This window comes from Penicillium citrinum (assembly GCF_028827155.1).
Source record: "Penicillium citrinum strain IBT 23319 chromosome Unknown utg000008l:1.0-2707905.0:1.0-2709502.0, whole genome shotgun sequence".
NCBI lineage: Eukaryota > Fungi > Ascomycota > Eurotiomycetes > Eurotiales > Aspergillaceae > Penicillium > Penicillium citrinum.
This window is the reverse complement of record NW_026622693.1, coordinates 1,701,245-1,726,474: the sequence shown is the minus strand read 5'-3', so window position 1 is coordinate 1,726,474 and position 25,230 is coordinate 1,701,245. Positions and strand designations below refer to the sequence as shown.

At 47.6% G+C, this 25,230-nt stretch overlaps 10 protein-coding genes across 10 annotated transcripts; 5 read left to right on the top strand and 5 right to left on the bottom strand.

Moving 5' to 3' along the window:
• Positions 1-272: 272 nt before the first annotated feature.
• Positions 273-5,078, top strand: N7469_009084 (uncharacterized protein; the record flags this gene model as incomplete). The annotated part of the gene is made up of 7 exons (XM_056648002.1): positions 273-385; positions 443-845; positions 912-1,940; positions 1,998-2,696; positions 2,758-3,084; positions 4,154-4,473; positions 4,610-5,078. The coding sequence occupies 7 exons, from the start codon at positions 273-275 to the stop codon at positions 5,076-5,078; spliced, it is 3,360 nt and encodes a 1,119-aa protein (XP_056497767.1).
• A 358-nt stretch (positions 5,079-5,436) lies between these two features.
• Positions 5,437-7,510, top strand: N7469_009083 (tetratricopeptide repeat protein; the record flags this gene model as incomplete). The annotated part of the gene is made up of 2 exons (XM_056648001.1): positions 5,437-5,604; positions 5,720-7,510. The coding sequence occupies 2 exons, from the start codon at positions 5,437-5,439 to the stop codon at positions 7,508-7,510; spliced, it is 1,959 nt and encodes a 652-aa protein (XP_056497766.1).
• Positions 7,511-7,766: 256 nt separating this feature from the next.
• On the bottom strand, positions 7,767-9,794 carry N7469_009082 (uncharacterized protein; the record flags this gene model as incomplete). The annotated part of the gene is made up of 6 exons (XM_056648000.1): positions 7,767-7,903; positions 7,960-8,418; positions 8,491-8,768; positions 8,856-9,079; positions 9,138-9,250; positions 9,347-9,794. 6 exons carry the CDS (start codon positions 9,792-9,794, stop codon positions 7,767-7,769), a joined length of 1,659 nt encoding a protein of 552 aa, XP_056497765.1.
• Positions 9,795-10,418: 624 nt separating this feature from the next.
• Positions 10,419-11,302, bottom strand: N7469_009081 (uncharacterized protein; the record flags this gene model as incomplete). The annotated part of the gene is made up of 3 exons (XM_056647999.1): positions 10,419-10,870; positions 10,941-11,050; positions 11,214-11,302. 3 exons carry the CDS (start codon positions 11,300-11,302, stop codon positions 10,419-10,421), a joined length of 651 nt encoding a protein of 216 aa, XP_056497764.1.
• Positions 11,303-12,075: 773 nt separating this feature from the next.
• N7469_009080 (class I SAM-dependent methyltransferase) lies at positions 12,076-13,968 on the bottom strand (the record flags this gene model as incomplete). Its single annotated transcript, XM_056647998.1, has 4 exons — positions 12,076-12,285; positions 12,357-13,327; positions 13,429-13,882; positions 13,936-13,968. 4 exons carry the CDS (start codon positions 13,966-13,968, stop codon positions 12,076-12,078), a joined length of 1,668 nt encoding a protein of 555 aa, XP_056497763.1.
• A 116-nt stretch (positions 13,969-14,084) lies between these two features.
• Positions 14,085-15,553, top strand: N7469_009079 (putative cysteine synthase; the record flags this gene model as incomplete). The annotated part of the gene is made up of 4 exons (XM_056647997.1): positions 14,085-14,345; positions 14,412-14,471; positions 14,569-15,316; positions 15,375-15,553. 4 exons carry the CDS (start codon positions 14,085-14,087, stop codon positions 15,551-15,553), a joined length of 1,248 nt encoding a protein of 415 aa, XP_056497762.1.
• A 51-nt stretch (positions 15,554-15,604) lies between these two features.
• N7469_009078 (Myb-like DNA-binding domain protein) lies at positions 15,605-17,725 on the bottom strand (the record flags this gene model as incomplete). Its single annotated transcript, XM_056647996.1, has 1 exon — positions 15,605-17,725. One exon carries the CDS (start codon positions 17,723-17,725, stop codon positions 15,605-15,607), a length of 2,121 nt encoding a protein of 706 aa, XP_056497761.1.
• A 329-nt stretch (positions 17,726-18,054) lies between these two features.
• N7469_009077 (beclin 1) lies at positions 18,055-19,726 on the top strand (the record flags this gene model as incomplete). Its single annotated transcript, XM_056647995.1, has 2 exons — positions 18,055-18,139; positions 18,213-19,726. The coding sequence occupies 2 exons, from the start codon at positions 18,055-18,057 to the stop codon at positions 19,724-19,726; spliced, it is 1,599 nt and encodes a 532-aa protein (XP_056497760.1).
• Positions 19,727-22,715: 2,989 nt separating this feature from the next.
• N7469_009076 (Clr5 domain-containing protein) lies at positions 22,716-23,622 on the top strand (the record flags this gene model as incomplete). Its single annotated transcript, XM_056647994.1, has 3 exons — positions 22,716-22,939; positions 23,129-23,367; positions 23,459-23,622. 3 exons carry the CDS (start codon positions 22,716-22,718, stop codon positions 23,620-23,622), a joined length of 627 nt encoding a protein of 208 aa, XP_056497759.1.
• A 39-nt stretch (positions 23,623-23,661) lies between these two features.
• On the bottom strand, positions 23,662-23,943 carry N7469_009075 (uncharacterized protein; the record flags this gene model as incomplete). Its single annotated transcript, XM_056647993.1, has 1 exon — positions 23,662-23,943. The coding sequence occupies one exon, from the start codon at positions 23,941-23,943 to the stop codon at positions 23,662-23,664; it is 282 nt and encodes a 93-aa protein (XP_056497758.1).
• Positions 23,944-25,230: the final 1,287 nt, after the last annotated feature.

Sequence of the window (25,230 nt, the reverse complement as noted above, 5' to 3'; positions counted from 1 at the left end):
GCCTTGTTAGTTTGGCCCCCAAAGCCTAGCTGATTATCCGACTGGTCCCATCTGCCAGCGCCGTCATATCACGCCCCCACCTTACGCCAAAGCTTCAGCACATGCTGCCTGCGCATTCGACTTAGAAATCTCTGCACGGAACCCTTTGTCGCATATGCGAGACGGAATTTAGCAGAGCTTCGCGACTCATTATACCATTGATCGCATCAACTGCGCCTTCGAAAGAGCCAGATTTCCCAAAATTATCCTCTCTTCCTCTCCGGTCCCTCATCATGACACCTACACCGCCATCTACAACTTCCTCCAGCGGCCACTCGCCTGAATTCAGAGTGATTAGAAAAAGGAATCGAGTTCCGCTATCGTGTGCGCCCTGTCGTCACAGGAAGTATGGTCCCGAACACCCTTACTCTCTCACCAAGCTTAACTGACCAAACGCCTCTAGGCTGAAATGTAACCGTTCCCACCCGTGTGAAAATTGCGTCAAACGGGGCGATGGCCCGTCTTGTACCTATGCACAAGCTGGTACCCGAAAGAAGAACTCGCCTCAACAGACCTCTCCGACATCGCCAGATGATATGCAGAATCGAATCGATCGGTTGGAAGGGTTGGTTCTCTCATTGATGACGAATGGGAACCAGTCGGCCGGCCCGGCCGCTGCTTTGGCTGCTATCTCAGGAGAGAGTACGAATGGATCGACGGGGTTATCGAATGAGATTGAGCTGGATGATGACGAAGGACCGGAAAGTGACACCGACCAGGTCACTAAGTCCTTTGGTATCATGAAGGTCGACAATAATAAGTCTTACTATATCAGTGAAGCTCATTGGGCGTCTGTCTTGAATGATGTGAGTGAGCCTAGCTCGAAATCCCTTGGCCCAGATGGAATTGATGCACTAACAAAATTCGATTAGATTTCTGAGGTCCGGCAGTTCTTCACCACACATAAGAAACAGTTCGAGGAGCAAGCGGAAAAGGTCAAGGCCACACGCCCTCAGACCGATGTTCCAGAATCAACGTTACTCTTTGGAGCGATGAAACCATTGAGTCGGCCTGAAATCATGGCCACTTTACCTTCAAAGTACACGGCAGATCTGCTTGTTGCTCGTTATTTCAATACCTACGACCCGGCGACTCACATCCTCCACGGGCCAACATTTCAAGCGCAATATAACAAACATTGGGAAGACCCGTCACAGACAGAAATTGTATGGATCGCTATGTTATTTGCCATGATGAGACTCGCAATGCTCTCATTCTTCCGCGAGGGTGACGAACCCCCAGAGTTTAGGGGCAAGGCGATGGATATGGCCGGCTCTTTTCGAAACTCTGTTGCCCAATGTTTAACCCTGGCGGACTATACCAAGGCACACCCGTTTCTTATCGAGTCGCTGGTGTTCCATCTCCATGCTGATTATTCCCAGACATGGGAAGCTGACATCTCAGTTTGGGTACTGACAGGCGTCATTACTCGTCTGGCAATGCGCATGGGATATCACCGTGACTCGAAGATGTTCCCCAATATCACTCCTTTCCAGGGCGAGATCAGGCGACGCGTCTGGTCTTTCGTGGCGACTGCAGACCTGCTCTTCTCATTCCAAGTAGGTATGCCGAGTATGCTCCGTTCTGTAGATATGGACACCGACCTGCCTCGCAACCTTTATGATGATGACTTTGATGACACTTGCCAAGAGCTTCCACCATCTCGTTCATTGAGCGAGCCAACACCGATTTCTTACTTAATTTGTAAGTCTCGGTTGGTGTACGCTTTTGGACGAGTCATGGAGCAAGCGTCCTCGCTATCCTCAGTCCCATACGACAAGGTAATGGAGCTTGATGCAGATCTGCGTCGCGCGAAAGAATTGATACCCGATCACTTGCAAATCCGGTCAATGGAGGAGTGCGTACTAGACTCGGCCAATCTCATCAGTTCAAGATTCTCAGTAAGTATTCTTTCCGGATAGGATGGAAAAGACCCGAATACTAACTCAGGGGATCAGGTTGCAAGTATCTTCCATAAAGCACAATGTGTGCTGCACCGGCCATATCTAGTCCGTGCCCGGGATAATCCCCGATTCACATACTCTCGACGTACATGTATCGACTCCGCAATGGAGTTGCTCGAATTCCATGCAATCTTGCATACAGAGGCTCATGACGGCGGATTACGCGGTCGTTGCTCAGCAATCACTGCTATAAATGCGGCTGACTTCCTACTGGCTGCCACCATCGTCAGTCTTGACCTGTATCACGGTTATCTTCTTCAGGCGTCCGGCCGCCCATCTGGCGATACGTACATTTGGGGACGGGAGCGCCGAGATGAAATGGTAGCTGCACTCCAGCGATCGAAAGACATTTGGGATGAGATGCGTGATAAGAGCATGGAAGCTTTCAAAGCAAGCAGCATTCTCGGTGTCATGCTCACCAAAATTCAAAGCGCGATCCCAGGTTCTGAAACCGGGTCTGGAAATGTCCCGTTCGAGCCACAGGATGAGAAGCAGAACGCTGCCATGACACTTGGTCTTTTGAGTAGTGGAATGAGTCCTTTGAATCCGGGCCCGAGTCCCTACTCTGATCCTATGTTCAAGATGGCCGATTCACCTTTGCCAGCTATGGCTTCTGGCGAGGTACCGGGGCCTGCTTCCCCATTTAGCAGCATGTTTGGTCAGATGCCAGACATGCAGGTAAACCTTGACTGGGTAAGTCATGCAACCAAGAGCAAATACACCGGGTAGAATATGATTCTAATGAAATTATCAGGATGCATGGGACACATATCTTCAAAACCCAGGCTTTGATACAACGAACTCATTCTGGCCAATGATGGATCCAACTCGCCAAGCAACAACACCTAATCTTGGCGGCCTCCCACAGCAACAACCGCAACAACAACAACAACCACATATCCAAAATCCTCTCAGTAATACCTCTCGAGCTCCATCAATGCCGAACAATGTCCCTAACGGCCAGCGCGCACCGAGCATTTTCAGCCCCAACACCAACAGTTCTGAAAGCGGAAGCGGCTCAATACCTGGATTCACACCCATCTCTCAATCAACGAGTACATCGAGCAGAAACCAAGGATCAGTATGATTTCGGAGGTCATTTCCGGAATGGATAGCTTTGATTTGGTATGAGATTGATGATAATGTCTTATATTCCCTGCTCTTCCACTTCATAACCCACTGGCTTTGTTTTACTTCTTTTATGATTCCCATTGCCCTGTGATTAATTTTATTGAATCGAGTTTATTCGGGTGTCGGATGGATAGAGGCTATTGATTGGATCTGCTTCGGGCGATTGGATATACGGGTATAGGATGAATGGGTGAATAGCCCTGGTGGATATTGGATTGCGATAAAAGCTTGGCGTTGATCGTTTGTTTGGATTGGTGATTTGTGTGTTTTTTTGTATCATATTATATGAAGTATATAGTTGAGATATACAATCTAACTCCTCTCTACCAGCACCTGTTTTACTATCTGGTACCTCGATGGGCATCTATGTAGGCTCGGGATGGACTCGCAGTATTCCATGCGTTCAAATTGTTCGATTTTCTTGACCTGAAACCTTAAAATGCTCAAATTTAATTTACAAGTAAGAACATCTGCTTTGACTCCATATCAATGTTTTACTAAAAACACAATCGACTCTACAACATCGTTTATCACTTCAAAGCAGTGAGTACCTCAGCCTACCCGAATGGGAATGGGTGTTATCGGATATCACGTGACCTTATCGAAACTTTTGCGCCAGGTTGAACTTCGTCAACTTTAGGAAGGTTTGCACTTCGACGTTGAATTCTTGCAGTCCAGGATCCCTCAATAATATCCCATAAGTGATATCCGAAAGCAAGGCAATTAGCTAGCTGTGGGGAAAAATGTATGTATCCCCCGGAGTATCGAAAAACACCATCCAGCCTTCTCCAAGGATCTCACCGAAATGAAATACTCATGTGATTAACAGGCATTGCCTACGCCTGGCCAGCTCGAGGCTGCTAAGTCCTTCGCCCAGAATATCCGTCCTCAAATCATCTCGTGTCAATAATATTATCCCCACTCACCGTATATCCCGACCACTCTCCGCCCACCAATCCCGATGGAATTCGTCGAATGAGTCGCCCGCAACACCTATACATAATCTGAAGGATGTCCAGCGCGAAGAGTCCAAATCGGACGTTGAATCACAGGCTACTCTGTCAGAGAATGAGGAAACATCAGTTCCGCATAGAATGACTGAAATGGAAGCTATTCAGAAAGCGTATATCCCACCAGGAAAGCGCGAAATGCGCATGCATACACTGAATGCACAAATGCAGGAACAGTCTGGGAACTATGGGCCACGAGAGTCGGACACGATTTATGTGGGGAATCTCTTCTATGATGTTGAAGCGGAGGATTTGCGGACTAGGATGGAGGAATTTGGGACGGTTGTTCGGGCATTCGTTGTTCATGATAATCGGGGTTTAAGTAAAGGGTGAGTGCTGCTCTATCGCATTGGCTTGCACTTCGGATCTATGCTGTGCGAAGTTGTTCGGCCGGGACCATTTGCTTGCTGCAATGCTCGAAAAATACTCTTGAAGAAAGTCAAACTAACACATTATGTTACACAGCTTCGGCTACGTTCAATTTAACACTATCGAAGAAGCCCGGTACGCCATTGAGAATATGCATCTTCAAGTCTTCGAAGGACGCCAGGTTGTCGTGCAATTCTCGCACAGTCAACTTCGTCGTGATATCTCACTAAACCCACCTTCAAATACGTTATTTATCGGAAACGTTCCCTACGAATTAACGGACCGCGATATCCAGACTCTCTTTGCGGATATAAGGAATGTTGTTGATATTCGGTTCTCGGTTGATAGACGATCTGGCGCACCGCGTGGATTCTGTCATGCAGAGTTCTTAGGCGTTGAAGCTGCTATGCAAGCCAGAGAGAAGTTGCTTTTGAAAGAACCTTATGGACGAAAGTTAAAGGTTGAGTTTGCGACTCGAAAGAAGGTCTCATTCATGGCTGGGGAAAATGTTAAGGCGCAGGAGCGAAGGGAATGGGAGAGGCAACAGTATGAAGAGAACGAGTAATGTGGGAAATGATTGAGGCTTTTCCCTCTCATTGCTGACTGTCGGGGGAGTGTAAAATAAGCGGAGGCTAATTTCTGTATCATACTGTACCTATATTATATATTTCAAGGTGTTTCCCAATGGCTGTTATTATTATCAATATCCTATCTCTCCTCCGCGGACAGCACCACGTGACCACGGGGAACCTCGGCTGACGGAAAAGCGCATTAGTGAGCGGCGAACCCCACCGTCGATTATCCGGGGCTTCTCCTCTTCCACTCGCATGTGCTCTGTTTCTTCTCCGAGCTGTATGTTTGGGCCTTTGAAGAATTCTACTTTTACACACTCTTAACCCTCATTTTCATATCTCATACCCACCATGTCTTTCCTCGGTGGTGCGGAATGCTCCACGGCGGGAAACCCTCTGACACAATTCACCAAGCACGTCCAAGATGACAAGTCCCTCCAACGAGACCGACTGGTCGGTCATGGGCCGGGCATGCAAGAAAGTATGCGGTCACGGGGGATGATGGGTGGCCAGGATCAGGTCAGTCCCAATTCTATCGGAAACAATGCAAGGCGAACGCAGTAGAGAGCATCTTATCTTGCAGGCAAAGATGGAAAGCTAACCAAAGGCCTCAACATGGGCCCCTCTGTTATAGATGATGGATGACTTTATGCAACAGCCCGGACAACAAATAAACGGACCTTCACCCCAGCCATTTGCCATGGAACATATGCGCCGCGAGCTGGAGAATTTCCAGACCGCTCCCCCCCGTACGGGGTCACCCGGCTGGGCCGCGGAATTCGATCCCGGCGAGCAAGCCCGTATGGAAGCTGCTTTCCCCGGACAACAGATGAACAACGCTTCGGGGTTTACGCCCGCTGAGTTCGCACGTTTTCAGCAGCAAAGTCGTATGGGTATGCCGCAGACCTCCAGTCCTGCTACTTCCACAGCCACACCCCCGCTCATGGCGGGGTATCAACGACCTATGGGGATGGGTGGAGGGTACATGGGAGGTATGGGCATGGGAATGGGGATGCGACCCATGATGCAGTCGCCGATGATGCAACAGCCTATGGAAGGCCAGACTCAGGATAAGGGCAAGGGCCGGATGGTCGAGCTCGATGATGAAAATTGGGAAGCGCAGTTTGCGGAGATGGAGACGGCTGGTAATGAGACGCGGACGGATGATCAAGCGAATGCCGCTATGGAGGCGGAGTTGAATGAGCTGGACAGGTCAGTGCCCTCCAATGATGCCTTTGAGTCTGTTTGGCAACGAATTCAAACTGAGACCGCTGCGAGCAGAAAACTGGCCGAGCAAGATGATTTTGAAGTCACTGAGGACGTGCATGTCGGGGATCTAGGTGACTGGGAGGGATTCGATACTCTGAATTCCCGTTTCCGTGACCCTCAACTTGGTGATTATATGTTTGAAGAGGATAATGTGTATCAGTCAATCAACAATCCTTTTGAAGAAGGAGTCAAGATCATGCGCGAGGGTGGCAATCTGTCTCTTGCGGCTTTGGCCTTCGAAGCTGCCGTTCAGAAAGATCCGCAGCATGTGCAGGCTTGGACGATGCTGGGTTCCGCTCAGGCTCAGAATGAGAAGGAGTTGCCGGCCATTCGTGCTTTAGAGCAAGCGTTGAAGATCGAACCTGGCAACCTAGATGCCCTAATGGGACTTGCAGTTTCATACACGAACGAGGGATATGATTCTACTGCTTACCGCACCCTTGAACGCTGGCTCTCAAACAAATATCCTTCCATCATCAACCCAAGCGAGGTTTCTGGTGATGCCGACCTGGGCTTCACAGATCGTCAACTTTTGCATGACCGCGTCACAGAACTCTTCATTCAAGCCGCACAACTCTCCCCATCTGGAGCACAGATGGACCCAGATGTGCAGGTTGGTCTAGGTGTTCTCTTCTACTGCGCCGAAGAATATGAAAAGGCTGTGGATTGTTTCTCTGCTGCCCTGGCCTCTACCGAGTCCGGTAGTACCAATCAGCGTGAACAACTGCATCTCCTCTGGAATCGTCTCGGAGCCACATTGGCCAACTCCGGTCGATCGGAAGAGGCTATTGAGGCATACGAACAAGCCTTGAACATCAACCCCAACTTCGTGCGCGCACGCTATAACCTCGGTGTCTCATGTATTAATATTGGCTGCTACCCTGAAGCTGCACAGCATCTTCTTGGCTCTCTGTCCATGCATCGTGTAGTCGAACAGGAAGGTCGTGAACGTGCCCGTGAAATCATTGGTGGCGGAAGTCCCGATGGTCTAGATGACGAGCGTCTGGAAAGGATGTTGCACATCAGCCAGAACCAAAGCACTAACCTCTACGATACCCTCCGCCGAGTCTTCAGCCAGATGGGTCGTCGTGACTTGGCGGACCAGGTTGTCGCCGGTATGGACGTGAATGTCTTCCGCAAGGAATTTGAATTCTAGTAATATTCCCCCGGTATGGAATTGCATGTTGGATTTTCTTTACAAGGACGTTTTGTCATTTTTCTCTTTGGTTTTTGTGTCTTATTTTAATTGTCGGAATGCCAGCAGGGTCTGGCTGCATTTTTGATATCTACCCTAAAGGGTCTCACTGAAATTTTTCGAGTTGATGAAAGCTCGAATAGAAATCGAATGATGAATCTGCATATTATATAGATCGCCTAAATTACCTACTATATCTCATTCAGTCATTAGATGCCTAGATAACCGGGTGGAATGGTGTCTTGTTCATCAATTCATCAACGACTTTCCCAACAGCCACTGCTTTCTCCTCGCCAAATCGTCCTCCAACGATTTGCACGCAAATAGGCATACCATGTACCAGCTCAATATCATCTGAAAGAACCAGTCAGTACACTATCAAGCCCAACAATCTCGAACCAAATACTCACACTGCTCATGATTAAACTCATCAGACTCATTTCTCACAACATGAGCCTCCCACTCCTCATCAACCCCATCAAGCTCTCTATCAGCCCTACCAATAGGAACAGTCACGCCAGCATAATCCAACAGATTCCACATAGCCGTATATCCCACCCACTGACTACTCTTAACCCATGTCTTAGGTTTATAACCAACCCAAGGTAACACCGGCATGAGAAGGGCATCAATACCAGTTCCAACCCACTGAGAAAGCATTCGAGCTTGAAGCTCATTTTTCTCTCTTTCAACTTCCTCCCTCTCCTCCAATGATAGAGTATCTTTCTCCACTCCCACGAGCATCCCTTCAATAAGAGGTTCGTCAATTATAGCGCAAAGTTTCCGACAATATGCGCCACCATCACCGAGAATGGCTTTTGTCCAGAGATTCGTTGCTAGTGTATGAAGACTTGTATCCCATTCCATTACTATTAATGAGATAGTCAGTTGAATCCGGATTTCTAAGCGTCCTCAACATATTTGGTTTTCACAGGACGTACCTTCATGTCCAGCATCTCGCAATGCCTGGACAGTTTCGCGCATAGCACGTGCAATTGGAGGCTGAGGCTTAACGACACCGTCATCGAAAACGACGCCTAGTTTCAATTTACGCGCTTTTGGTGGTGACGCGAGATCTTTGCGCCAGGGTATTGGGATAGCTGCTGGGTCTAGATTCCAGGGCTCGCTGGCTAGTAGTCTTTCCATGAAATATTCTGATGTTGCCAATGAGGTGGACATTGGTCCTGCTACTGGGGGAACGAGGTAATGTTGATGCAAGCTGATTCAAGTAGTTAGAATAAAAACAATGATCATTTCTTTCCTTCGGCGATAGGGATATTATTGTTCATGAGATGGAGGTACTTACAAGGAACAATCCCATGGTACACGTCCTGTTGTAGGACAGATGGAATATAGACCTTGTAGATCTGAAGGTACTCGAATTGAGCCACCAATATCCGTACCGATTCCTAGAACACTCGCGCAAGAACCGAGTAGGGCTCCCTCGCCTCCTGAACTCCCACCTGAGATGAGAGCATTGTTTAAGGCGTTGACGGATTGTCCAAAGACGTGATTATATGAGTCGGCCATCTGAGGTGTTGTTTGAGATTGGGAATATGACATGGAGGTGGAAGAGTGATATACTTACCATCAATGATTGTGGAATATTGGTTTTGACGTACATCACAGCTCCCAGAGCTTCGAGAAGTTGAACGATAGAACTGGAATTTCGTGCGGGTTTACCAATGAGACCAACCCAGCCTGTATTCCTCGTTTCAGTCATCAATCCAGAGAATATAGTGTACGAAGAGAAGATAAAGGGATGCTTAAACAAATGGCTTGGACTATAAAACTTACCAACTGTAGTATCAACCCCTTGAATATCAAACCGATCCTTAACAGAAACCGGAATCCCATGTAACGGCCCAACAACCTTCCCTGTCCTCTCAAGATGTTGATCCAGCGCCCTCGCATCGGCAAGTGCTTTATCAAAAAAGATCTCCGTCAAGCATTTAGTAACCTGCTGCGCAATAGCGGCCCGTTTACAAAATGCCGTTGTGAGCTGCTCACTACTCACACGACGGGAAGTAATGAGCGAAACTAAGTCGCGAATATCGGTTGTTACGGTCCATGCTATTTCATCAGGTGTGAGGATCCCACTTGATTGAATAATTTGTATACTTGAAACTGGAGGGTGGTTTAGCACTTCCTCTGAGAGTCGCCAGGAAGACGGGATCGAATTGAGTTGAGTGTTGCGTTTGGCTAGGATGGTTTGTTTCCAGTGCGGGTCTGTAGGGGCGGTCATGTTGATTTATTTGAAATTTTAGTTATTATATTTAGAGAACGGATGTGTCGAATTTGATTTGAAATTGTATGAGGGTGAATGTTTGAAGATGTGAAGGGTCTAGACTTGGCAAAGTAAACCCCTCTTGAAGGAATATCCTCGGGATTGGAAACTGACGTGAGGGGTTCAAAGTTACACCCGGAGAAGAGTTGTTCATCTTACTAGTTCTAGTATGAGTCTAGTAACCGGGGATGGTGTGGAGATAGGGGGTCTTTCATGAGTTAGTGATCTTAATGAGATTGTTTGATATTGACTTCTTCTGGTGTCGAATCATCATTTACCATGGACTTTGATACAGCTAGAACATGCCTTGGAGTTGTCCTTTGCGTGATACAGTGCTTATTTCATATATCTTGGAGTCCCCGAAGATAATGATTTGATAGCCGACTTTCGAACAGCTAATACTTATCATACTAGATTCGTATATGATTCAAGTTGGCACCATGATGGAACTTGAACTTGAGAAAAGACCATATACCAGTGTTAAACCTGGCCTCAATCTTCTCCTAGAACTTCTAACCTCTACCAGCAGCAACAGTAGTAGTATTATATCAATACTGCATTAGGACATAGAATCCCTCGAGACTAAATATCTCTCAAACCCTGAAACCGAGAATCTTCAACATCACACTCAAGATTCTCCTTCGTCACCAACTTCTTATATTCCCTTTCACCATAACTCCCCGATCGAGGCAGCTCATTAAGTTCTCTCATACCAAATTTTGCCCCATGCCCAAGCAATAATTTAACGATTGTACTAGCCTGTCTGTCTTCACCGCGTCCCCTCTTCTGATATTTTACATGTAAAGCGTAGACTAGTGGTCTGACCCCTCGACTATCGGCTGTATTCACATCTGCGCCCTTTTCGATGAGATAGCGGACCTCATCCCATTTATGAGCCGCGGCTGCAGATGCAAGTCGAGCATTTCGTTTTTGTGATCGCGATCTATGGGGGGGATCTTGTATCGGGGCATCTTGTATCGGGGCATCTTGTATCGGGAGATCTCGTGTCGGAGGCTCGTTGGGGGTGTTTTCTTCTTTGGCTCATCAGTTTGCTGGCCGTTTCCCTCGCATGGAGTAGAGGACGATGGGAAGTATAAAGCATACCTGATGGGGGGATAGGAGCTCGTTCAGCATTCTCCTCGGGAATTTCCTGTCCGGCCTCATCTTGAACTTGGACTGTTGGAATCGGGTCATTTGCAATCATAGTTTGCTGACTAGAATAATCAGCACTAGAGTTATTAGCTGGGCATCAATCGACAGGGCCAACAAGAGCGAGTATCGAATCAACACATACCCATGAAGCATCCTCTGCACAGAAACAAGTTTCTCCCTACAAACCTCCAACCTCCTCCTCTCAAACCCAATATCCTCACTCACAAATCCAAATTTAGACTTAAATCCCGGACTAGAAGATCGTAGACTTGAATATCGTCGTAGGAATTCATGAACTCTTTCCAAAATCGCATCGCATTCAATTAATAACCCTCTAATTCCGGGAATTCGCTGTCCGGCCCTTTTGTAACTTTTGTACTGCTCGTTTACATTTACTGCTATTTCGTAGCAGGATTGATAATTTGCGTTTAGGTCTCGGTATATCTTGACCGAGTCTGGGTATGTATCTCGTATACGGTTTATGACTGTTTTTAGACCGGTTGGATTGGGGGTTGGTGTTGTGGTTGTTTGGATGGGGGGGTTTAGGCGGTGGCATTGGAATTTTCAAACGAATGTTCTTTTTTTATTTTTTGAAAATTTGGTGATATTTTGGAGGTGATTGATGTTAGGGAGAAATTGCTGACGATTGTACTCTAGTGGATTTAAGGTGGGATGTTGGACTGTTTTATACTTCGTCTTCGTAGGGAGAGGAGACTGTCAGACGCACGGATCTGACGGAGGTGCGTTGGTCGTGCAGATGACGAACCATCGATTAAGGAATTTCAGGCTGGATTCTCAGTGGTCAGAGAGCCTCAACGGGGCGATACTAACTTATCCTGTCATCTTGAAGATGACAGGGGTGAGATAAACTGCCTAGCTTAGTGGCACAGGCATACAATAGGATGTTCTGGTGTAGATGGCCTTCGTCTACGTAGGTTTTACTCTTACAGTACTAGCCCTAATGGGAAGTATACACCAACGCTACTAGCACCAGCAGAAGTTCAAGCTGACATTGAAAAGAGATATTTGATGGTCCCATTAATCTCGACCCTAGGCTAATGTACATCATGTTCTAACCCCGCTATATCTACACTGTCATCAACATGTTGGCGTTCTTGTACCAGAACAGCAACGGATTCTCGCCATTCCTCGTCTCAGTATCCTCAATGTACGCCCAACGATTCATAAAATCCTCATGAGACGTAACTTGAGTCAACTTGCCAGTCACAGCTCGATAAACATCTTCGAACACGTTGAAATCGGTTGGGAAGAAGATATCGAAGTAACCTTGGTGGACCTGTAAACGATACATTAGAACCAAATCAAGCTTCGACTTATTTCCAAGGGCTATACAGGGATAAGACTCACAAATGGTGTCGACACAGTAACAGTCTTTCGCTTGTATCGAGTTTGGACAACGGGTGCATTAATGCCCGGCACTGCATCGGGCAGAACATTGAAGTCACTTGCCACAAGTCGATGGGCAGGGAAATACTGATTCAGAACATCGAAGAATTCCATCATCCGTGTGGGAATATACTCCGGGAGTGTATAGTCTCCGCGGAAAGGCGACATGGCACGCAAACCCCGGAGATATGGATGGCCAAGCGGACTTGGAAAAGGACGGCGAGCTGCAGCTTGACGAACGCGAAGGAATCGAGCTGCGACTGGGTCTAGCTTGGTATTGTAGTATTCGTGAAATTCACCATCAGCATCGATGAGAACTCCACCTTGCTGCGGAAGTCCGGTTCGCCAGTCATAGCGAATAGTATCATGGGAGAAGTTGTCAAAAACTTCCAGAGCGAGGAAGAAACATGGGGAATGAACGTATGTGTCCCAGTCGAAGATGGACTTGTTCACGATCTCCACGCGATCCCGATGACCTGCTGTCTCAAGCGTATCCATCAAGTTCTTCATTTGAATGTCTGCGAGTGATGAGGAGATTTCGATGATCTTGTATTTCGTCCGTTGGTAGACCTCATAATCCGTGTCGCGGATGAAGTTTAAAATGTTCAACATCATTGTACCGTTACCGGCTCCCATTTCGTAGATGATCAAGTCGTGGTATGGGTAGAGGGTGAGCTTGTAGTTGGAGACGAGATATCGTGCGATAGATTCACCATAATAAGGTCGGAAGAGCTCTGTCGGAGTATGCCACAGTTGTCTTGATTCATCTGGCTGGATCTCATCCAATTTATCCTCGAACTCGATATATCGCTGACCCAAAAGAGACTGGAAGGCCGGCCCGTCTTCGATATTATTGAAGTCGAATGGCTCGCCGGGGGTAAAGATAGTTGCATGTTTAGAGAAGTATCCATAATGAGGATTATATAGACTGTCTGCGAGCATCAAAGGGTCAGTTCAAAGACCAAAGAGAAAACATTGCATATCGCGCCATCTCGCAATCTTTTGATGGAGAACGGGGCTGTTCCCGACGTACCATCAATGAACTCGCGCGTCAACATTTTAACCTGCTTCGGCCGTTGCCGACGGCCGCGCAACTCATTTGCCGTCACCTGCGGATATGTACGGTATTCCTGGCTGATATCTTTAGGATAGTCACCGCGTTTCGTCCACATCGTCCCGGCATCTTGAACCTTGCGCTTCGCTGCACTGCGCCGGGTGAAAAAGGTACGCGATTGTGTTTGTCTGGGGAAGGTGGATGGGGAATGCCGTAATGAATGGCAAGCAGGATGACGAAAGAGCTGTCGAAACAACTGGTTGAGGACTGGCGAGTCCATTCTTGCGTGGAATTGAGAGCTTCCAAGTTGAAGTTGAAGTTGGAACGTTTTGGAGCTTTCTTTTTCGCGGAGAACGGCGGCCTCAGGCAGAAGGCACGTGCCGGTCAGGTGGAAACCGGCGATTTGCTGTGATTTCTTGTATTTTTGGAAGAACTGATTTTTAAAAATTTAGACTTAAATGATTCAATTTGAACATTCTCACTCACTGGCTTCTCCAAAGTGTTGGTTGCATTTTCCATCTGTCTTTTGTTAAATTGCAGTCTAGTATAAACCAAAGCACGCAAGTGGTCCGAGCGTCGATATCAAACTGCGCAAGACTTCATCACGGCAGACTTCAAGACTGCAACAAAGGAAGATGCCGGACAATTCGGCAATATACATTGGTACGGCATTTATTGCCGGTGTCAGTCTGGCTTTAATAGCTAAAGAGGCTCTCAGTACTCAGCGCCGCGAAGACCCGGCACCTTCAAGTTCCAAATCGCAACAAGGCCTCGTTGCGCGGCCAGGACCCCCGGCTATTGTTGAAGGGATTGAAGGGTGTATAGGGAACACGCCACTCTTTAGAATAAAGTCGCTTTCCGATGAGACGGGATGTGAAATTCTAGCCAAGGCTGAGGTATGTAAAGTCGTCTCGTCTATCCGGATCGATTGTAAAGACGCGAGTAAATCTCACACAATACAGTTCCTAAATGGTGCCGGTCAGAGTTCAAAAGACCGCGTTGCTTTGAGTATGATCGAAATCGTACGTCAATATTCTGAACTCCCTGCTCGTAAATCCGTGTCAAAACGGAGGCATTATGCATATTACGCGAAATAGATTCTAACTCTACCGAAACCAGGCACAAGAACAAGGTATTTTAACGCCGCATTCCGGCGATACAATTTATGAAGGTACATCGGGGTCCACGGGAATATCACTAGCAACTCTCGCCCGAGCAAAAGGCTACCTAGCACACATTTGCATGCCATCCGATCAAGCAATCGAGAAATCAAACCTTCTCCTCAAACTCGGTGCAATAGTCGACAGAGTCCCTCCAGCACCAATCGTGGAGAAAGACAACTTCGTCAATCGTGCACGATTCCTCGCACAAGAACATACGGCCTCCAGTTCAAACGGGGAGAAATCTGGACGTGGTTTTTTCGCAGATCAATTCGAAAATGAAGCGAACTGGCGCGCTCACTATGGGGGCAGTGGTCCGGAAATCTATGCACAGTGTGAAGGCCGAATTGACGCTTTTGTCGCTGGTGCAGGAACGGGCGGGACTATCTCTGGTATTGCGCGATACTTGAAGCCGCTTCTCCCTAATATCAGCATTGTGTTGGCTGATCCTCAGGGGAGTGGGCTTTTTAATCGAGTGCGGTATGGCGTGATGTTTGATTTGAGGGAGAGGGAGGGTACGAGGCGACGACCTCAGGTTGATACCATTGTTGAAGGGATTGGAATTAATCGGGTGACGGCGAATTTTGAGGCTGGGAAGGAACTTGTTGATGACGCTGTTAGGGTTACGGATGCGCAGGCCTTGGCTATGGCGAGGTGGTTGGTTGAGAAGGATGGGATTTTCATTGGGAGTAGTAGTGCTGTGAACTGTGAGTTGTATTTGGATCACCTATGCTTGCTATATGCTTGTTTGCTGATTGATCTTAGGTATTGCGGCAGTCAAGACGGCTCAAAAGTTAGGCCCTGGCCATCGCATTGTCACGGTCTTGTCTGATTCTGGCTCAAGGCATTTGTCTCGATTTTGGGCAAAAGCGGGAGATGTTGGTGGTGCAGTTGATACGAAGCTTGAAAATGTTCTTAATGCTCGAGATGAAGATTTTGCGTAAACCCATCAATATTATGGGGGTATACAAAGTGGTTCGTGGGTTTCATTTGTTCTATCGGTAGTCTAACATTCTGCGGGCTCGCCTTGAATCTCGAGATCCAGGCATTGTCCACGTGATATCTATGAGATCCCGATCTTTAGTATTAGGGGTATGGAAAACAGGCATCCTGCGGTGCTGAGGTGTTGAAGGTAATCCCGCGACTTTTTCCTCTTCCTGGTCATTCGGTGCTTCGGTGTCCGCTACACCTTCTGCATCAACAATGGGTGTAAAGGCATCTTCCACGTCCTTTTCGTCATCGTCGGGCGTAGGGACATCCTCCACGTTCTCTTCATCATCGGGCGTAGGGGCATCCTCCAAATCCTCTTCATCACTAATCAGGTAGACAGTTGGTGTCTGGCTAACCGAGGGCGTGTTGAGATGCGTTACAGGCGATATCGGAGTATCAACAGTATTCTTGGACTCGTTGATTTGACTTCGTGGGCTACTGTCCAGGCCTTCTGAGCTATGAAGAGTATTGTCGGAGCGAAGGGTATTGTTCCCCTCGCCATACCAGACCTCATCACCAGCCCAAAGGCGCAGTAGTTCAAACTCAATCGCGGCCTTGGAACGATTGGGCAGCTCGTGCTGCATGTCCTCCCAAGAGAGACCCTCCCGGTGCTGGAGTTGATCGAGGATGTCAAGTTCATTTTGTGACCATGGAGTGTGGAGTTTTGGTGGGTTAGCACGAGGCTTTGTCCAATGGAAATGACGCCAATAATTGAAGAAATTTGGCGATCTCCCAGGCAAAAAAGGAAGAATCTTCTTCCAAATGTTTCTCTCCACGTAGCGCATACGGACTATAATTCTTGTTTCATCTGGCGATACTCGCCTGCAACGTGGGGGTGATGATGATAACTCCACTGAAGGAAGGGGTACAGATGGAGATACTGGGATAGGGCTCGATGCAGGCGCGGCAGCCTGCATCGCAGGGAGATGTGCAGAAACATCGCATGGCGAATCGATAGGGTTTGCCACTGTTTCCTGTGTCTCGCCTTGTTCCACGTGGCTTTGCTCCGTGAAATCTGTATTTGACGTTGTGACTGTAGCTGTAGCTGTGATTTTAGCCGATTGGTCCTCGGGAGTGGTGGATTCGGTAGGTCCAGACAATCCACGATCCCCTTGAAACCGACTGTGCAGGTCAGAATCTGTCTGTGTCGTCATGCGCATTCGTTTCCCACGAATTTTCTGTTTTCTAGAAGGTGTGGGCGATGGCTCGTATTCCTGTAGTGGATCATCCGATTCATCACCTTCAGCGATGTCCGCAAAAGACCAGTCGAGCGCCTCAGGCGCCACTGGGCTGGAATGATACTTTCGTTTCGCCCGAGGCCGGGTTTTACTCGGAGTCAACTTGGGTTTTGTCTCTGTACGCGGTCGGCGTGGTCGTGGAAGACTCCAAAGAGATCCAGAACCCGGTGGAGATCTTTGTCTGTTGAGGTATGGCAGGCGTGGAGTAACGGCCACTTTGGAGACCCGACTTTCTGTCTTAGGTGTCGAAATCCTCCTGGGAAGCTCAGGTACTTTCCAGACAGGGTCCGTTGGGCCGAAACCCTCTTCAGAAACTTTCATATCTTGCAGTTCTGGGACTGATCTAGTCTTCGGATTGTCGGTAGTCGAAGTCAATGCGGAATCTCTTGATTTGAGGTGTTCATCGCCGACCACTGGAGGATTGGATGTCGGCTGTGAAGGGTCGCACGAACCATTTGTTTGGTCGACTGGATCCTCAAACACAACTCCTTTGGTATTGGCATCGACGTCTTCCTCAGCACCACCTTCATGCGGTGATCCGGGGAACTCTTCATTCTCGGATTCGCCCTCCTCGGAACCCCAGGCCTGATTCTGATTACCACGACCCTCCTCCTCCAGACCCAAAAGATGACCATTATCCACCACAATATCCCCTGTCTCTAGATCAATTTCATCGCCAACTTCCGTAAAGTCCTGGCCGTATTTCGCAAAGATGCCCTCGAATATCGACTTCAGGTTCATGTCATTCTGGGCCCGCGCTTCTTGTAGATCCCACTCCTCGGGAACATCCTCAGTCTCTTCATGTGGATCTGGCGGTACCGATAGACGTGGTCGATTCATTGGTATTCCCGTCATATCATTATGATTGTCGTAGGCGTTGTCGGCCATATCGTTGCGACGTTCCCAAACGCGTGTCCCTTAACGTGGTTGACGCTGGCAGCTTCCAACTCATGAGACAGCCACAGCGTCCAATAAATAATCAAGAGTATTTGCGCATCGGAGCGTGTCGTAATTGACAAGGGAGGAGGAGAATGGAAGTTGATAATAAGCGCGCGCGGACTGAAGAAGCGCGAACAAACAAAGTTGCGAATTGCGCGGGAAGCTCCGCCTTTCTTCCCCACCAACTTTCAACTCGAGCGTCCTCCACTCTTCTCTCTCTCTCTTCTCTCACTCTCACTCTCACTCACTCCAACATGAACTACTGATCAACATACATCATGTATTGTCAAAAGTGCCGCACATCCTTGAACCTGGATGGCTCACTCAGTTCTTTAAATCCCACAGCCTTTGAGCTGCTTGTCAGTAGGTGTGCTGCTTATCTGGACCGGATTGCACGTATATCATCAGCTCTCTAACCAAGCTTGTCGCGAGATAGATTCTACGGGCAAAACAAACTCTGATCAAGGGACGAAAACATCAACAAATAGACCTTCCAACCCTACAGATAGACGTGAGAACTATGAACGAAATACAAATCAATCTACACCGGCCTATTACCGCCGTTCTCTACAAGGCCCGCGAAATGGAACCCAGCCTCACTCACTGGGGTTACCACGAGGCGATAGTGGGGGGATGTCTTTTGTAATGTTGACAGAGTCACAATTTGGACCACCTGCAGTCGATACATCTTCTCCTTCACCTGTTATCCGAAAAGGCTCCCATTCGCATGACCGTAATCAAGATAACGGCTCATTTTCAACTCAAATTGAGAAAGCTACCCGGTTGTTCGAGATTATTTCGGCAAGGTCGGATATTGATCATCCTATATGTGTGGAATGTACCGATCTGCTGGTGGAAGGATTGCAAAAAAGGTTGAACGCCTCGACAAAGGAACGTGATGCGTATGTTTCGTTTTTACGAAGCTTGAATGCATCTATTCCGTCAACGGAGGATATCGAAGCCGCAGAACAGAGTCTCAAAGAAAGTCTTCAGGCTGAGGAAGTGGCCTTTGCAGAATTGCAAGCTCTCGAGCGAGAAAAACAAACTTTAGATGAGGAAATCGCAGGCCTAGAGGAAGAGTCTCGGCAGCTCGATGCAGACGAGGAAAGCTTCTGGCGGGCCCGGAATGGGTTCTCTCTCACGTTAGGGGAATTTCAAACCGAACGAGATGCACTCAACATGCGTTACGACCATGACTCGCAACAGTTGGAGCGCTTACAACGGACGAATGTCTACAATGACGCGTTTTGCATTGGCCACGACGGATACTTCGGGACTATCAACGCCCTGCGTCTGGGCCGTCTGGCTAATCCTTCGGTTGAATGGCCCGAGATCAATGCAGCCTGGGGCCAGACATGTCTTCTCCTTTCAACCATTGCAGAACGACTCAACTTTCAGTTTCAGGGTTATCGGCTGCGCCCATTAGGTTCTACCTCACGGATTGACAAAATTGAGTATCCCGTTCAGCCCGCTGGAGCGGCTGTCCCCGAACGCGGCACGCCCAAGATAACCCAATTGGACCTCTTTTCTTCGGGCGATCTCCCGCTCAATCTCCCATGGCTCCACCGTCGCTTCGACAGCGGCATGGTGGCGTTCTTGGAGTGTCTACGCCAGCTTGGGCAGTTCGTTGAAGCCACTCCACCACCGGTTGCATCAACTCGCCGGGGTCAGCCCGGGGGTACTGTTCCAGGCTTGAGACTGCCATATGAAATTAAACGAGACCGCATTGGCGATGCCAGCATCAAACTTGGATTCAATCAAAATGACGAGACATGGACGCGAGCCTGCAAGTATACTTTGACATGCTGCAAGTTTCTTCTCGCACACGCGAGTAATGTCGCTAGTACGGGTGCCCACTCGGCCGCCGTTGCGGCTGCAGCTGTAGGGGCAACGGATCCATCAAGTCGACAGCCATCTGCCAACGCAAGTTCGGACAAGTCTCGGACCTGAACAAATCAACGCAGTACAGGACAGCTTAAAAGAAACATAAGTTCCGTTTCCAGGGTTCAGACGTCAAGGGTCAAGGATCTGAAGGAATTCCAACTAGGGGGGCCACTTGCATAGAAATGGACATTTCACGCAGTTGATCCTGGTTTAATTAAACCAGGGTTGGTTGATGATCATCTTGCCAGGAGGGAGACCAACGGAATCATGCCCACGGGCATTCCTTCCAGGACTTTCCCTCGAGTACTCCGTACACAAACATGTAACTAGTAGCGCCAGCACCACGTACTTTCTGACGGAAGGATGCGCCTTTTGAATGCCCAGCACCGCACTGGCTTCATCAAGTAGGGACATTCTATTGGCTCACCCTCGAAGTCTTTGGATCAGCAAGAGAAGAGCTAAGAATCGCCAATGCCCTTTTTTTTGTCATTTGTTCGGCTGGTTGCAGGAGACCACTCGTGGGCCATGAAAGACGTCGCTCTATTCCCATTTGGCCCACGTCTTCAAAGAGTGCACCTCACGGCGGATCAAAGGAATCCACATCCGATACGCTCCTGCAGTGTCGTTGCATGCCGCCACGACTCCCTTCTGATCCAGTCTGCGCGCTACATCCTAGTACCTGCATGCGATCCGAGCCGGTGAACGGTGGTCCGTGGGCCTATGGCCACGGGCGCGGTTGATATCTCCATTGTCTGGTTCGGCGTCTGTTGTGGACCTTCGCAGCTCCACGCGGAAAGGGAGGAAGTAGCCGGAAGTTCTTTTTTTTTTTTTGTGGTTTGTCTTTGGTCCTTTTTTTTGTTGTCTTGCTTCTGGCTCCCCACTATCAACTCGAAACCCCCCTTTGGCTCAACTAATCTCAACCAATCTCAAAAAAAATTTTTTCTTTTTCTTTTGACTGTTGTCAATGCTGCCCAGGGGTGGGAGAGTCCACTTACCAACCCACTACGAAGAGGGGGCCGAGTCCACCTTGAATCCACTCGGATACCGTTTCTTCTCGGGTGCATAAGTACTAAACAAACTAAAATGGACGAAGGAGCACTGGCAAAAAGACCAGACAACCACACGCCCCGCATTTTCGCCTCGAACCTCAGATCGATTCCTGTTGGAGGATAGGTTGCCCGGAAGCTGCACACAGTAGGGACGATGCCCGATGTACATACACTTAACCATTCGTGACTTAGTTACCGTAGTCCGTACTTCAGTATTTGTGCTGCCTCTTTCTTTTCCTCTTTCTGTCTTCCTCTCGCCTCACTCGCCACGTACTTTCGACAACTTGAATTGTCTGTACCGTACAGTAGTACATAGCATGGGTACTCTACTCTGTACAGTAGAGTACTGCACACTCTGATATTGTCTCCATATATACTACATACTATATACATAGTACACAGAATACACTGATACTAGTTAGATAATACTACGGAGTACACCTACAGTATTCACTCAGAGTACTCCGTACTTTTGTACTTGTCGACGGGGACTAGGGGGTCGAGCTCCCCGACTTCGTCGATCAATGCAGCCATCGATGCCTTGCCACCTGACACATTGATCGCGTTCTAGACAATTAACAATCAGGCCAGAGACGTTGTCGTGTCCACTGTCGAAAGTACTGATACATGACATAGTACAGCATGGCACAAGGTACTTCTCCGTACACAGTAGTTAATTACTATCCAGGGTTAATGGTAACTACAACTAAGGGTATTTATTGACACCCCTGAATATTTCCCAATGCGATCGAACAGTACCTACTGTAAAAGAGTACATACATAGTACTTAGTACGCATAGTATATGAATTCCCTCTCTGTTTCATCTCGTACACAATACTAGTAGTATTCCATACAGCATCTGCTCCCACTCCCACGTCAGCGTGAGTCAAGACCCACGAGAGGGCCTGAGTCTCTACCAAAAAAGGAACAGGGCCCTAAAGAAAGGAGACCAAAGCGCAAGGAATGCGAGACTGAGACTTTCGCCCCTTGAGTCCTTGGTGTACATAGTACAGTTTTTTGTACAGCACTAATAATATGATTAATTGATTAATTGATTAACATGTACATGTGCACATTCTGATGGAGTGTCTAACGGCGAGGCATGTCTAACGGTTTTACTTCCCCCCCCCCCACCTTGCATCCACGAGGCAGACAAGTTGAGATGACAAGAATGAGTGTGGATGTACACTGTACTGAGTATAGAGTAATGAGAATACCAGATGGTAATCAATACGAAATGAAGTCCAAGAGTGGCTTAATAGACCCGAATTACTGGAACGAGAAAAACAATGACACGAGTCTCGGGCCGCTCCCGGTCCAGTTAGGGCTATTTTTTGGTACTTCACACTTTACATTGTACATAGATGAGTTATGATACTGTATATTATCTGGTGGTTTCATGAAATACTATACAGTAACAAATGAATGAACTGAGTGAGGCAGCGGATAATGCATCCCATTTGCGGCCAGTGCACTTACTCTGCATGTAATAGTTCGGTTAGGCTGCGCAGTACAAAAGTACCTCAGCTCCACCCCGAGCGAATGAAGCCCAAGCCCCTCTCCCCCCCAAGTTGACTTTCAGACTTACGGAGATCTCTCCCAGCATCCCGTACCGTTGGCGATCATGACACTGACAGTGCACCTGGAGGGGCCCCTCTCTCATCTCCATCGTCTCCATCCTTTTGTTTCTTCTGATTTGCCCGGGGAAGCCAGGGGTCGTGCGCCCGCCGCAGCTCGCCGCAAAGAGAAGTCGACAGATTCCTTGGCCGCTGCTCAAGTTGCCTGGTGATCCATTCTTCATTACTGTCTCTTTTTTCATTTTTCATTTTATTTATTTTATTTTTAAATATTATTTCCATTTTATCTTTCGAATTTAATTTGGATTATATTTTTAATTGCTTTCATTTGGCTCTATCTGTATTTCGTTTCTCTCTTCTTCTTCTTCTTCTTCTTCTTCTTCTTTTCCCTTCTTCGACTGTCATTCCCACTCCTCCATGGCAAAAAGATGGACTCCTATCCCCCGCCAGCGTCCATCACTCTCTCACCACAATCTCCCAATCCAGCTCCTCCAAATTCAAATGTGAATACCAAGTCTTCCATCTTCCGACCCCGTCGATCCGATGACTGGCACGAATATCGCGAGATTATCGAGCAACTCTATCGCAATGACCAGCTTAAACTTCGTGATGTGAAACGTATCATGGAACGTGATTATAAATTTCAGGCATCGTATGTTGATTGGCTTCATTCTACTTCTATTTGATCTTTGTTTTTCTCTCCTTTCTCAATTCCGGTCGTTATCTCCAAATCAACTTGAGCTTCAAGTTGATTCTGATATTCCCTTCTCTCTCCCCCCCTCCTCTGAATACATAGCAGACCAGAACCGATCTCTGCAGATCTCAAATTAACGATGCCCAGAGAAAAACAATATAAAGATCGCCTTGCCGCTTGGCATGTTCGCAAGAATATAAAGGCCAAAGAAGTTCATCTGATGATTCGAAAACAACAAAAACGTGCCGCCCGCGGTAAACAGACGGCTTTCAGGGTGAATGGTCAAGAAGTCGACAATAAACGAATTGCCCGGTTTCAACGTCGTTATGGCGACACATGGGATGAAGAGAAAGATAAAGATATCCAGCAGATGAGCCCAGAGCCAGGTACGCGAGTCATCAGCTTATCAGCCCATCAACCCACAGCCTATTGAAGCTGCATAACGCATACTGTATAGCGGATTCTAATATCAAACAGCAACACCATCCGACATGTCTTGCTATACTCCAGAACCAGCAGATGAAGGAGCCACGCCTGTCTCACCACCAGAGATTCAATCTCCATCCCGAGAGACTCCGTACCCTCTATCATATGGTATGTTCCGTAATATCGTGAGGCAGTATCTGCCGAAACCCCACTGATTGAAATAGACCCTAACCATATCGACTCTATTCCCGACCTTATAATAGACGACGACTCACCATTCCCAATGAGCATGCATCATAACCCATCCAGAAGAACATATCATCATCCACCAACCGAACCTTTAGTCCATCCAGTCCATCCACAATCTCAACATCAACATCAGCATCACCACCCGCATGTACAACATCCTCATGCACATCATCCGCATCCACATCATCCACAGCCTCATCTTCCACATCCACATGCACATGCACACCTCCCACATCCTCAACACATAATGTCCACGACAGCAGGATCAGTGGGTCCCGTTCAATCATTATCTCCCGGTGTCCCAATTCTAGCTCCAATGTCCGCATCTTCGCATCGAGAATATTTGGCGCAAACGGGTATGGTTCCGTCTTCGACAAATTCAGTTCCTCATAATAATGATTGGGGTGCTCTTGATAATTTTCAGACTCATCTTGAAATGCTGAATACTAAACTTAACGAGTCGATGTCGAAATGGAATAGGGATCAAGATCCTAATGAGCATTTGAATCAACCTCATCCTGAAGGAACGGGGTTGTAAATCAAATCAGTCTCCCCTTACCCTTCCCTTTCTTCTATTTACACTTTTTTTCTCCATTTTTTTTTCTCTCTTCTCCCTGTGCTGTGTAACTGGTTTACCTCTTTCACATTTGATTGTTCTTGTTCATTGAGCCACCGTTCTTCATGTTTCCTCCTCACCCCTCAAGCGTTCAACTCCTCTTGCTTTCACATATTCTTGCTCATCATTTTCATCGATTCCTATTCTTATTCCTGTTCCTGTCCCTTGTTTCCACGTATACATGCATCAGTCAGGGAGAGCGAGCGAGCGAGAGAAAAAAAATCCATAGCAAGGCGTTTCCTTCATGAGGCTGTTTTGTTTTCCGGGATGATTAGATTGGGCCTTTTTTTTATTCGCTTCTTTGTTCATATATTATTACACTCGCGCTCACACTCACACTGATGGCTTCACATAACCACTGCATTTTAAGATGTTTCTGATAGATCAGGACGGGACAGGTCTCTGATGATTCATACTGCCAGATACCCAATGCAACATGATCGGAATTTGAATATTTTTATATTGAGTCCAGGCTTATGGTTTTATCTAGCAATGCTGCTATGACTACAGTTGGCTCTTCCGCTACCGTCCACGTCCACGGTTCACGGTCTACATCCACCCTTGAATTTCAACCCAAGTTGATATTATACCCCCTACCTCCTATCCCCATCCCGGATAAAATGAATCCCACAACCGAAACCACAACGTCGGGTTCAAGTTCAACATATATGATCGAGTCAGAGTCAACACCAGCACTCAACACTCAACAATAATTGAACGAAACCAGAATACCCTCTGAAACCTGACGGATGAAGAAGCAAAGACCACTACTAGTGGTGTTATATCATATACGATCTTCAAGAAATAATGTATTACCGCCATCAAAACGCCACAAAACGCTACACAGAAGAAGCATAGTCATAAATAACATCATGGTCAATGCAATATCATTCCTATCACTCGGAAGAGTATTACAAAGCGGACTCGAATAGTTGGTAACTAGCCGGGATCAGAATTG